General features: G+C 43.1%; 1 protein-coding gene across 3 annotated transcripts in view; it reads left to right on the forward strand.

Moving 5' to 3' along the window:
- Positions 1–12,733, forward strand: part of sh2b3 (SH2B adaptor protein 3) — a 238,434-nt gene that overhangs the window by 199,947 nt on the left and 25,754 nt on the right. For all 3 annotated transcript variants that reach the window (XM_070887858.1, XM_070887856.1, XM_070887857.1), the window contains exons 6-7: positions 6,724–6,938; positions 8,617–8,788. In XM_070887858.1, the coding sequence (XP_070743959.1) occupies positions 6,724–6,938; positions 8,617–8,788 (387 nt within the window). The remainder of the gene's footprint in view (positions 1–6,723; positions 6,939–8,616; positions 8,789–12,733) is intronic.

A 12,733-nucleotide genomic window follows, 5' to 3' on the forward strand; every position in this document is an offset into this window, starting at 1 on the left:
TTATTTTACTGAGTACTTTTTCTTTAGTGATAGTGATTGTTTTAAGTTCCCCCCTCCCTATAGCCCTTTGATTATCTATTTTTGGGATGTTTTTAGTGTCTTCTACCATGAAGACCAATACAAAATATTTGTTCAAAGTCTCACTAACTTTTGGTCATCAGCCATAATCCCAAGCAGCGACTTGCTTAAGGGCCGCTGGTTGTTACCTGAAGTTTGACAAAGTATAACGAAGGTTGTTGCTGAATGTTACACGAAAGCAGTTTTCAGAAATGGGGCCAATTTACTTCCGTGTGCATGTGTGTTGTATCTCTATCTCTATCTCTATCTCTCTATATGTTATAGCTACCAAAGACGTGATTTTCGGAATTGTCACTGTCTGGAGAATACACTGCAAAGTCTTGTGGACTCATAGAAACATAGAAAATAGGTGCAGGAGTAGGCCATTCGCCCCTCCGCGCCTGCATCGCCATTCAATAAGATCATGGCTGATCATTCCCTCAGTACCTCTTTCCTGCTTTCTCTCCATACCCCTTGATCCCCTTAGCCGTAAGGACCATATCTAACTCTCTCTTGAATATATCCAATGAACTGGCATCAATAACTCTCTGCGGCAGGGAATTCCACCGGTTAAAACTCTCTGAGTGAAGAGGTTTCTCCTCATCTCAGTCCTAAATGGCCTACCCCTTATCCTAAGACTATGTCCCCTGGTTCTGGACTTCCCCAACATTGGGAACATTCTTCCCGCATCTAACCTGTCCAGTCCCATCAGAATCTTATACGTTTCTATGAGATCCCCTCTCATCCTTCTAAACTCCAGTGAATAAAGGCCCAGTTGATCCAGTCTCTCCTCATATGTCAGTCCAGCCATCCCTGGAATTAGTCTGGTGAACCTTCGCTGCACTCTCTCAATAGCAAGTACGTCCTTCCTCAGATTAGGAGACCAAAACTGAACACGATATTCCAGGTGAGACCTCACCAAGGCCCTGTCCAACTGCAGTAAGACCTCCCTGCTCCTATACTCAAATCCCCTAGCTATGAGGGCCAACATACCATTTGCCTTCTTCACCGCCTGCTGTACCTGCATGCCAACTTTCAATGACTGATGAACCATGACACCCAGGTCACGTTGCACCTCCCCTTTTCCTAATCTGCCGCCATTCAGATAATATTCTACCTTCATGTTTTTGCCCCCAAAATGGATAACCTCACATTTATCCACATTATACTGCATCTGCCATGCATTTGCCCACTCGCCTAACCTGTCCAAGTCACCCTGCAGCCTCTTAGCGACCTCCTCACAGCTCACACCGCCACCCAGTTTAGTGTCATCTGCAAACTTGGAGATATTGCACTCAATTCCTTCATCTAAATCGTTAATGTATATTGTAAAGAGCTGGGGTCCCAGCACTGACCCCTGCGGCACCCCACTAGTCACTGCCTGCCATTCTGAAAAGGACCCGTTTATCCCGACTCTCTGCTTTCTGTCTGCCAACCAGTTCTCTATCCACGTCAGTACATTACCCCCAATACCATGTGCTTTCATTTTGCACACTAATCTCTTGTGCGGGACCTTGTCAAAAGCCTTTTGAAAGTCCAAATACACCACATCCACTGGTTCTCCCTTGTCCACTCTGCTAGTTACATCCTCAAAAAATTCCAGAAGATTCGTCAAGCATGATTTCCCTTTCATAAATCCATGCTGACTTGGACCGATCCTGTCACTGCTTTCCAAATGCGCTGCTATTTCATCCTTAATGATTGATTCCAACATTTTCCCCACTACTGATGTCAGGCTAACCAGTCTATATTTACCGTTTTCACTCTCCCTCCTTTTTTAAAAAGTGGTGTTACATTAGCTACCCTCCAGTCCATAGGAACTGATCCAGAGTCGATAGACTGTTGGAACATGATCACCAATGCTTCCACCATTTCTAGGACCACTTCCTTAAGTACTATGGGATGCAGCCTATCAGGCCTCGGGAATTATCGGCCTTCAATCCCATCAATTTCCCTAACACAATTTCCCGCCTAATAAGAATATCCTTCAGTTCCTCCTTCTCACTAGACCCAGTGTCCCTAGTACATCCGGAAGGTTACCGAAGTATTGATTCAATTGGTCTGCCATTTCTTTGTTCCCCATTATAAATTCAGCTGAATCCAACTGCAAGGGACCTACATTTGTCTTCACTAATCTTTTTCTCTTCACATATTTATAGAAGCTTTTGCAGTCAGTTTTTATGTTCCCTGCAAGCTTCCTCTCGTGCTCTATTTTCCCGCTCTTAATTAAACCCTTAGTTCTCCTCTGTTGAATTCTAAATTTCTCCCAGTCCTCAGGTTTGTTGCTTTTTCTCGCCAATTTATATACCTCTTCCTTGGTTTAACACTATCCTTAATTTACCTTGTTAGCCACGGTTGAGCCACCTTCCCCATTTTATTTTTACTCCAGACAGGGATGTACAATTGCTGAAGTTCATCCATGTGGTCTTTATATGTTTGCCATTGCTTATCCACCGTAAACCCTTTAAGTATCCTTTGCCAGTCTATTCTAGCCAATTCACGCCTCATACAGTCGAAATTACCTTTCCTTAAGTTCAGGACCCTAGTTTCTGAATTAACTGTGTCACTCTCCATCTTAATAAAGAATTCTACCATATTATGGTCACTCTTCCCCAAGGGGCCTCACACAACAAGATTGCTTATTAGTCCTTTCTCATTACACATCACCCAGTCTCTGAGGCCAGCTCTCTAGTTGGTTCCTCGACATATTGGTCTAGAAAACCATATAACAACAACTTGTATTTATATAGCGTCTTTAACGTAGTGAAACATCCCAAGGCGCTTCACAGGAGTATTATGAGACAAAAAATTTGATAGAAAAAGTATTACACTTTACAGCTATTGTGTCCCAGCCTATTCCAATCAAGTGATGTTTCCTAGTTAAAAGTTCCACCCTCACCAACAATCATATTGTGAAGCCAGAATTAACCGCCAGAGTGCTTACTTTGTGCGAGCTGCCAGCGCTTCTTTCCAATTTGGCCGCACGAATGTCTGGCAACTTGCCTCGCTGGCAGCAATCCGAAGGTAAGTCTCGGAACTGGGGTTAGTGGCAACAGGGGGGAGGGGGGATCACAATCAGGAATGCTGTGGAGTTGGGGTGGGGAGGGGGAGGCACATTCTTGCTTCTCCTAGCTCTATTAGCAACATTTATGGGGAAAAGTTTAAAAAGCTGCTTCGGCCGCTGAAGAATCCTGAGTGGAACAGGCCTGATGCCTGCCCTACTCATCACAGATCATTTTCTGTAAGTCGGCCTGAAATGGGCGTTGGGTCCCTTTCATAAATGAGGAGCTTAACACCTGTTTTAGGCGGCCAGGGACACTTGGAGAATGGCCTGAACCATTTCCAGTTGAACTTTTTGCAGGCCTTTTTCGGGCACATTGATTCCCCAAATTCGGCCTCATGGCATCCATTTTAGGCCTGTCTTCCATCAGCGGAACAGTGTGCCACTGTTCACCGTTGTTTGCCTCACACAGGGAGAGTGGCCAGTAGAGGGAAGGAGCAGAGAGCTGCCACCGCCCACTATATCATACATCATTGAGTTAGCACCTTGAGGGCATGAGGGAGGAACATTTTCAATGGGGAAGCATTTGTTGTATATCCATATATACCTGGAAATTACTATTTGCAAATAGTATACCAGTTTGTTTCATTGAAAGGGTTGACCGTCATTTGTTTTCAAGTGCTTAATGCTCCATTAAAGTAACGGCATATGAGCACATTAGGCATTCATACACTAATAGTGCAAGTAGTAACTTCTAGGTTCTGACTTCTGGGATGTACGGCAAATTAAAATGAGCCTTTAACCAGACCAAGCATGGAGCTTCTCAAAATTGATTTAACTATTAAATATGTAATGGATTGTAAGCTGTTATGGGAAGATGAAGCTATTTTCTCCGTATGAATATTTAGATTCACAAAGAGAGTGTGGGGCCAATAATGTGATCCTTGGTGCCTGAAGCACAGCTGTGGATAGGATAAGCCTAACATGTACCCAGTGCGCTTGGCACTGCCAGTGTGGTGGGCTAGCATGTAGTATTCTGCAGCCTATGCACAAATTCTTGCTCAAATTAGGGGGCTTCCCATAGTGTAGCTGCAGCAGGGAAGCACGGCCCAGGTGCTGAACATCTATTTCAGTGGCTGCTTCAGGGGAGGCCCACTTTAAAAACATGCCATCCGGGATGAAGTATGTGGAGAGATTAGAGAAGCTGGGGTTGTTCTCCCTGGAGCAGAGAGAGTTAAGGGGAGATTTAATAGAGGTGTTCAAAATTATAGGGGGTTTTGATAGAGCAAATAAGGAGAAAGTGTTTCCACTGGCAGGAGGGTCTGTAACCAAAGGACACAGATTTAAGATAATTGGCAAAAGAACCAGACGGGATATCTATTTTATGCAGTGAAATGATATGGTCTGGAATGCACTGCTTAAAAAGATGGTGGAAGCAGATTCACTAGTAACTTTCAAAAGGGAATTGGGTAAATACTGGGGAAAATTTTTTTTCAGGGCTATGGGGAAAGAGTAAAGAAATGGAACTAATTGGATAGCTCTTTATGCAGGCATGATGGGCTTGAATGCCCTCCTTCTGTGTTGTATGATTCTATGATTTCAGTCCTGAATATCCCTTTTCTTGTTAGAGGGCCACCCTTACATTGCCACCCTGTGAAAAATCTTCCAAGCCAATAGAACTAGGGGACATAGTCTCGGAATAAGGGGCCGCCCATTTAAAACTGAGATGAGGAGGAATTTCTTTCCTGGGGGTTGTAAATCTATGGAATTCTCTGCCCCAGAGAGCTGTGGAGGCTGGGTCATTGAATATATTTAAGACAGAGATAGACAGATTTTTGAACGATAAGGGAATAAAGAGTTATGGGGAGCGGGCAGGGAAGTGGAGTTAAGGTAGAAGATCAGCCATGATCTTATTGAATGGCGGAGCAGGCTCGAGGGCCAAATGGCCTACTCCTGCTCCTATTTCTTTTTTATGTTCTTATATTTCACTTAGCAGTTAGTGCCCCACAGCTGTACCAAAAATAATGTCCGTTTAAGAAAGTCAGCAGCCCACATTCCATTCACTAACCCCCCCCATAGCACCCCCAGCACGTAATGTGCTCAGTGCCGGGAGTGCCACTAAAATAGGTTAGTGAATTGATCCCATAATATTCTACGGCAGCTCATTTGGGCGAAGGTTCTCGCTGTCAGTGGTAGTCCTGTCGTGAGACTGTATAATTGGCCCACAGGTTATTTTCAGCGATCAACCCCACATACCTGCCTTCCCAAGTATTACTCAATCGCTTCAGAAAAACTTGGTTCTTGGGCCCATTTATACCATTCAGCTCATTGACCTTCCGTGTCGACCTTTAGGCAAAAAGGTTTTACTTGAGTTCTCTTCTTACTCCTGGCTTGTGTCCCGTGGCATTTGAACCTTTCACTATAATTGAATAACCTGACTAGATTGACATGTGTTCATTATTTTCTCAGGCTACACAATTTCTCCTCTTTCCAAAGAAAATAAGTACAAATTAGCATTTCCTCATAACTCAAATTCCAGACACCTGGATTTATCAATGCTGCTCATCTCTGCACCATCTGGAAGATAACACTATCCTTTCTATGATCAGGTGATCCAAACTGCAGCCTGAACTCAAAGGCCTTGTACAGCAACAATATAACTTTAAAACGTTTATATTTTCTATCCTCTGCTAATGCAACCCACTACCTTATCTGTCTTTCTTAACTGATCTGATGGTTTCATCAGAATATAGGAGCAGGAGTAGGCCATTTAGTCCCTTGAGCTGTATCTATTTTAATTTCTATACCTTTGCATACTACACCAATGTTTTATTTAATATAATCCATCGTTTGGTTCCTTGTTCCTATTACTAATGGTTTTGCATGTATCCACATTGAATTGACACCTTATGGCCTGGATCTGAATATGTGGAATTATTCTCATTATTTACTGTCCCTGCTGTTTTGGTGTCATCTGCAAACTTAGAGATTTTTCTTACTGTAAGGTCAGCCAAGTCATTAAAAATAGCAAGGGTCCTGTGACAAATTCCTGGAATACAATACCCCAGGTGTAACCTCTTTGCAGCCGGCAAAGTTCTCATTTTATTAGCTACTCTCTGCTTCCCATTTTTAATCTAATACTTCAATGGCTTACTTTATTCTTCCGTGACGTCTTGCCATTAATCGCTGATGTAGAATCTTGTTTAAAGTTTTTGGGGAACCCAAGTATGTACTAATAACTCCATTCTCCCTGTTGACTGTGTTAGTAATATCTTTGAAATGCTCCAGCAGGTTAGTTAAATATGACTTCCTTTTCCTGAATTCATGCTTACTGTCCTTTAATCAGTTATGCTTTTCCAAGTATTCACTCATTAGAATTGTTTCAAAGATTTTCTCTCCAACAGATGTTAAACTTCTGATATAAATTAGTTCAGTTAGATTTTATTTACCATAAGTGATTCACTCCATGGACTGAAATTTATCCTGTTGATAATTTTAGCAGAAAAGTCAGTGAGTTTAAAAAAAAAGGGAACTCCAGACTCACATTCACTCTGACTTTTTTACTAAAGTTATCAACTAGAAGTTTACCCCCCCCCACCCCATCCCAGATGTTCTAATATTATGAACACAAGATCCGATTTTTGTTTTTCTAACTGTGTTGTCAGGAGCTGCCCATCATTGCTCAACAGAGCAGTCCTACCACAAGACGGACCAGCTCTTCTCATCTTATGCCTGGTTTCATGGGCCGATCTCTCGATTTAAAGCGGCTCAGCTGGTGCAGGTCCCAGGAACCGAGGGTCACGGGGTCTTCCTTGTACGCCAGAGTGAAACACAGCGGGGAGAATATGTCCTCACATTCAACTACCAAGGGAGAGCAAAGGTAATGAAAATTTGTGTACAGAATCGAGTTTACCTTGCACACGTCTTAAAGTACTCTTAATCTAAGTTGAACGAGGCTAGATGCACTTGTGATACCGCCTTAAAGGGTAGAAAGCATAGGAGAACAGATAACAACTTGCATTTATATAGTGCGTTTAATGTTGAAAGTTTCCTATGGTCCTTACAGAGGAGCGACAGATGCTGAGCAGTAAGAAGCATTAACAGAGATGACCGAAAGCATGGTCCAAAAGAGAGATGTTGAGATCTTAAAGGTGGCAAGAGAAACAGTAAGATGGACGGGTTTAAGGAAAAAGGGGCAAGATAGTTGAAGCCTGTGCTACTGATCGTGGTATGGAAGGAAATATACAGGGAGCCAGAGTTGGAGGACTGAGGAGCACAGGCTGGGACATAGGGCTGGAAAAGGTAGATGACATAAGGGCATTGATTCTGAAGATGCATTGGAGGACAGCAGAACCAATAGAGGTGGTCGAGGATGAGAGTGATGGGCGAGTGTGATTTAGTGTGGAACAGGAATCCTGGCAGTGGAGAGGAAGAGCTGGGTTTCACCCGCATACATATGTATAGGGACAATCTCCTAGGGTAGCATGCAAATGAGCAAAGGGAGAGGATGGAACCTCTATATAAAACTTTATTCCTTTATCCAAGCTGAGACCCCAGTATAGATCCCTGGGGAACACCGCTTGTCACAAACTAGATAAGTCAGACATGGCCTACTCTACACAAATTCATGCCGACTCTCTTTAATCATCTCATACTTCTCCAAGTGCTCAGTCACTCTGTCTCTGATGATAGATTCTACACAACTGATGTTAAACTGACGGATTTGTCATTACCTGGTTTGTTCCTCCCTCCCTTCTTAAATAATGGAGAGACATTTGCAATTTTCCATTCCCAAGGCACAATTCCTGAATCTAGAGAGCTTTTTGGAATCCATAGTGGTTGAGAGTGAGATGATTAAAGGAAAATGAATTATGAATTAGTTGGCTAAAGGAGGACAAGGTGCCAGAGCCCAATAGGATACATCCTAGGATCCTGAAGGAAATGAGGGCGGAAATTGCTGAGGCCCTGGAAATGATATTCGAGGGCTCTTTCAAGTGTGGATGTGTACCGAGGACTAGAGAGTGGTCAATCTAATATCCATTTTAAACAGGGAGACAAAGCTAATCCAAGTAATTATAGGCCAGTAACCTTAACATCTGTGGTAGGGAAAGTATTAGAATCTTAAATTAAGGATGAAATTACCACGTTTTTAAATTAAGAGAAAATAGTTAGAAGTAGCCAGTACATATTTCAAAAGGGATGATTGTATTTGACAAATCTTGTAGAATTCTTTGAGGAGGTCAATGGGGATCATGCTGTGGATGGGGTGTACATGGACTTTAGGAAAGCTTTGATAAAGTACCTCAATGGGAGATTAGAACAGAGAACAAGAAAAACTTCTTTTCACAGATGATAGTATTCACTTCCAGGGTGAGTGGCTGGGGCAGGAACTAGGTCAACTAAGTGCATGAAGGAAAAGGGGATGAAGGGATATGAGAACAAGGTGGATAAATGTGATTCGGACTATTTGCTTGTGTGGAGGGTAAACAATAACATGGATTGGTTGCACCAAAAGGCATATTTCCGTGTGATTCACAAAATTTGTTCCAACTTTTTAGCATCTCCGACTGCTCGTGACAGAAAGAGGGCAGTGCCTAGTCCAACACTTCCGTTTCCCATCTGTCACAGAAATGCTGAACTATTTTGGAACATTTGCGATCCCCTTGGAGTGTGGTACAACCTGCGAAGTCAAACTGTCCAGCTATGTGGTGGCAATCCCTCACCAGCAAGGTAAGAAATGATCACATGTACATTTTAAGCAGAATTCAGGTCAGCAAAAAAAAGAGAAGTTTTATCGGTGCTAGAATACAATCAGTCAGCACATCTCTACACTATCAGTAAATAGGATTCCAAGAAACACTCTTAGCAGCTTTCAACAAGAACCTTATTAGTTCCAGTTTGAGGTGAACCTCTATTGTCTGTTTTTTTTTAGGATGATGGTGACATTTGTGTAACCCAATTAAAGAAGCACCAAGATAGTTTATTCTGAATATGAGGCCCAAGTTTCCACATGATTTGCGCCTGATTTTTAGGAGCAACTGGTGGAGAACGGACTATCTTAGAAATCGCAATTCTCCACATTTTTTTTTCTGCAGTTCTAGTCAGGTAGAACAGTTCTACTTTGGAACAGAATTTTTTCTTCAAAAGGGGGCGTGTCCGGCCACTGACGCCTGATTTCAAAGTTTCCACAGTGAAAACGTACTCCAAACTAAAGTAGAATGGAGCAAGTGAAGATTTTTGTAGAACTGAAAAAACCTGTTCGACACATTAAAAAATCAGGCGCAGGTTACAAATTAGGCGTCCAGAACGAGGTGAGGGGGGGGGAAGGGAACTCATTAAATTCTACAATAAATCCGTATTTATACTTCTACAAATATTATACAAATAAATCCAACCTGAATAAACATTTATAAGCAAAGAAAAGATTAAATAAACCATCTTCCTACCTGTGTGAAAGTGCTTCAGCCATCGTTCGAAGGAAACCGCCGTTTGTTGCCGTGCAGGGGAGGGAGGGGAAGGAGACAGCGGCTTGTTGCCGTGGAGGGAGGGGAGGGAGACAGCGGCTTGTTGCCGCACAGGGGAGGGAGGGGAGGGAGACAGCGGCTTGTTGCCGCACAGGGGAGGGAGGGGAAGGAGACAGCGGCTTGTTGCCGTGGAGGGAGGGGAGGGAGACAGCGGCTTGTTGCCATGCAGGGGAGGGAGGGGAGGGAGACAGCGGCTTGTTGCCGTGGAGGGAGGGGAGGGAGACAGCGGCTTGTTGCCGCACAGGGGAGGGAGGGGAAGGAGACAGTGAGAAGGGAAGCCTCAGTGCTGATGTGCTGATGGCAATGTGGTTTTATTAAAAAATGTTCAAAAATTAAACAGCTATAAGAACTACAAAAACGGGCGAGTGCCAATGTTTTTTTTCACACTGAGCATGTGCGAACGCTCCAACGCGCACGCGCAGCTTTGCCGGCAGGAAAAAAACTAATTTAAATAGTACCCGCCCCCTCCCACTTACAAAATCGGCGTGAGTGTAGGCTCTGCCCCCCTGGGCGCCGCGCCAAACAGACAAGGAGCTGCAGAACGCTCGAGAATAGCGTGTTTTTTTTCTGGCGCCGTTTTAGGCGCGAAAAACGGGCGCCCAGCTCGGAGGGGCGCCCGTTTTTTATCCTGTGGAAACTTGGGCCCATAAAGTGGATTCTTCTTCAGTGCTGTACATTTTTTTATTCTCTTTTTGGATAGCAGAGAATTGATTTTGCAGATACTGTACAAGAGGAAAAGAGGTGAATAGTTGGAGCGCTCAGAGTACTTAATGGATGAAAATAACCAGCTAACGATGCTAATTACTCAACGGGACCAATTAAACAACACTTAATCCGCCTTGTGTTGCTATTTTTAAAGTCCCGCGGAACAGCCTCCGCACAAGTGAAGGTACTGACTGGTGTAGTATCAAGCCATATAAACCAAATGGCCCAGCTTTGATGCCAGTCTGTGCTCACACATGCCCTTTCCAACAGGGGTCATTGGACAGTGATCTTCCAGGAGTAGCCCAAGGACAATGAGGTCAATTGTCCACTCCCAATGTCTGCCCCTTCTGTTCTCTCTGGTTTAGTACTACATAAGAACATAAGAAATAGGAGCAGGAATAGGCCATTTGGCCCCTCGAGTCTGCTCCACCATTCAATAAGATCATGGCTGATCTGATCTTGGCCTCAACTCCACTTTCCTGTCCGCTCCCCATAACCCTTGACTCCCTTATCGTTCATAAATCTTGTCTATCTCCTACTTAAATATATTAAATGACCCAGCCTCCATTGCTTTATGGGGTAGAGAATTCCAAAGATTCACAACTCTCCGAGAAAAGTAATTCCTCCTCATTTCAGTTTTAAATAGGCGATCCCTTATTCTGAAACTCTGCCTCCTAGTTCTAGATTCTCCCATGAGGGGAAACATCCTCTCTGCGTCTATCCTGTCAAGACCCCTCAGAATCTTACATGCTTCAATAAGATCACCACTCACTCTTCTAAACGCCAATGAGTATAGGCTCAACCTGCTCAACCTTTCCTCATAAGACAATTCCTTCATCTCAGGAATTAAACTCGTGAACCTTTTCTGAACTGCCTCCTATGCAAGTATATCCCTCCTTAAATAAGGAGACCAAAACTGTAGCACAGGTATCTTCATCCACTAAGATATCAGGAAAGTGCAATCTCTAGTTTCATAGCCAATTTTCCAGTACTCTTTTGAAATATGAATGACTGTTACTTGCATAACTTATATTAGAAAAGATTGGAAGTCAATTAAAAAGTAAGTGTTGTATTAATAGAATTACTGTGAGCTTAAACTCTGAATTTTAGTGGTGCTACTTCTAAAGAAGTGACGGGGGGGGGAGGGGGGAAGACTCTTGTGCATCAGAGCTGATTAGACGCAAAAGTGTCTCAAACATTTTGTTGCAATTCTTAGAAAAGTTTTGATTCCGAATCTGAAAGAACATAACACATTGTAAAATCAATGTTTAAAAACAAATCAAGGGATTCACAAGAAGGCTCATGGTTGTAGAGCTGGCTTCCCAACCTAGATGTTCCGAAGTTCAAATCCCAGGGCTGTCTGTTGCTCAGCCTCCCTGCCACAGTTGGGATGAGTTGTCATCTTCCGGCCAGGCTTTCTCAGCGTGTACTGCTTTGTGATAAAGCTTTCCATCTGTTACTGAGTGAAATCTGGCTGTCCAGCTCACCCTGTACAAGCAAGCTTCCTTCCTGTTGGCGGAACAGCGAGCGTTGCTGGCAGGCATCCTGGAGAGGTCCACAGCTCGGACCACCTCTCCCCCAGCCGACGGAACTGATGGCAAAAGGCCTCGTGGGGAGAAAATAAGTTACACTGAGAGCTGCTTGCAATCCAATTCTTGTCCTAAGCTGCAAACCTTTCAAAAGGAAAATTGCTCGTTTAACTGTGTATTTTACCAAATCAAATCAGAATTGCAAGAAAATGCCCTCTGTAAGGATCAGTATAATTATTTTATAAACGATTTGAAGAATGAAATTGAATAAAAGTTTGAGGATAGTACTTCTTTTGACTAGTGATTGGATCGAAGTTCGAGTTAAAGAAAATGGAGGAAAATACATATAGATTGAAGAGTGGAAAGGAATCCATCCTGAGAAAAATATGTAGGATAGACACAGCTCGACAGCGCGAAAGAGAGAAGGATGCAGAGATGGGCTCAGAGGCAGACATAGCATAAGTTCAAGGATAGAGAAGAAACTTAGAAAGGTGCACAGATGCCAAGAGCTATTCCAACAGCTGGAATCAGAATGATCCATTGCAGCAGATAGAATAGTTAAATCCAGAAAATAAATCAGCCAGAAAAAAATTAGAAAATGATGGGGTTATAGGAGGCAAAAGAACTGCTTTGACCTTTGTGAAAATACTGAGGATTTTGTTCCCAACCACAGTTGTTCTTTGGAAATAATATAAATGCACAAAATCTGTCTAAGAATGCTTTCAGATGCAGTGTATTTTGTGACTGAGGGAGCACTAACATGCAAACTGTTTCCCCCAAGAGAATTCAGAATTGAAAATGTTTAAATGGCTGTGCCTTTGCAGAAGGTTCAGTTCACTTATTGAGCCCAACATTGGCCATGACTTGCATCAATATTTTTGGAGTAAGTTGTTTTTTCTGGCGTAAGTTAGAAAATG

The sequence above is a fragment of the Pristiophorus japonicus genome, chromosome 8, assembly GCF_044704955.1.
Source record: "Pristiophorus japonicus isolate sPriJap1 chromosome 8, sPriJap1.hap1, whole genome shotgun sequence".
In the NCBI taxonomy this organism is placed as follows: Eukaryota; Metazoa; Chordata; class Chondrichthyes; family Pristiophoridae; genus Pristiophorus; species Pristiophorus japonicus.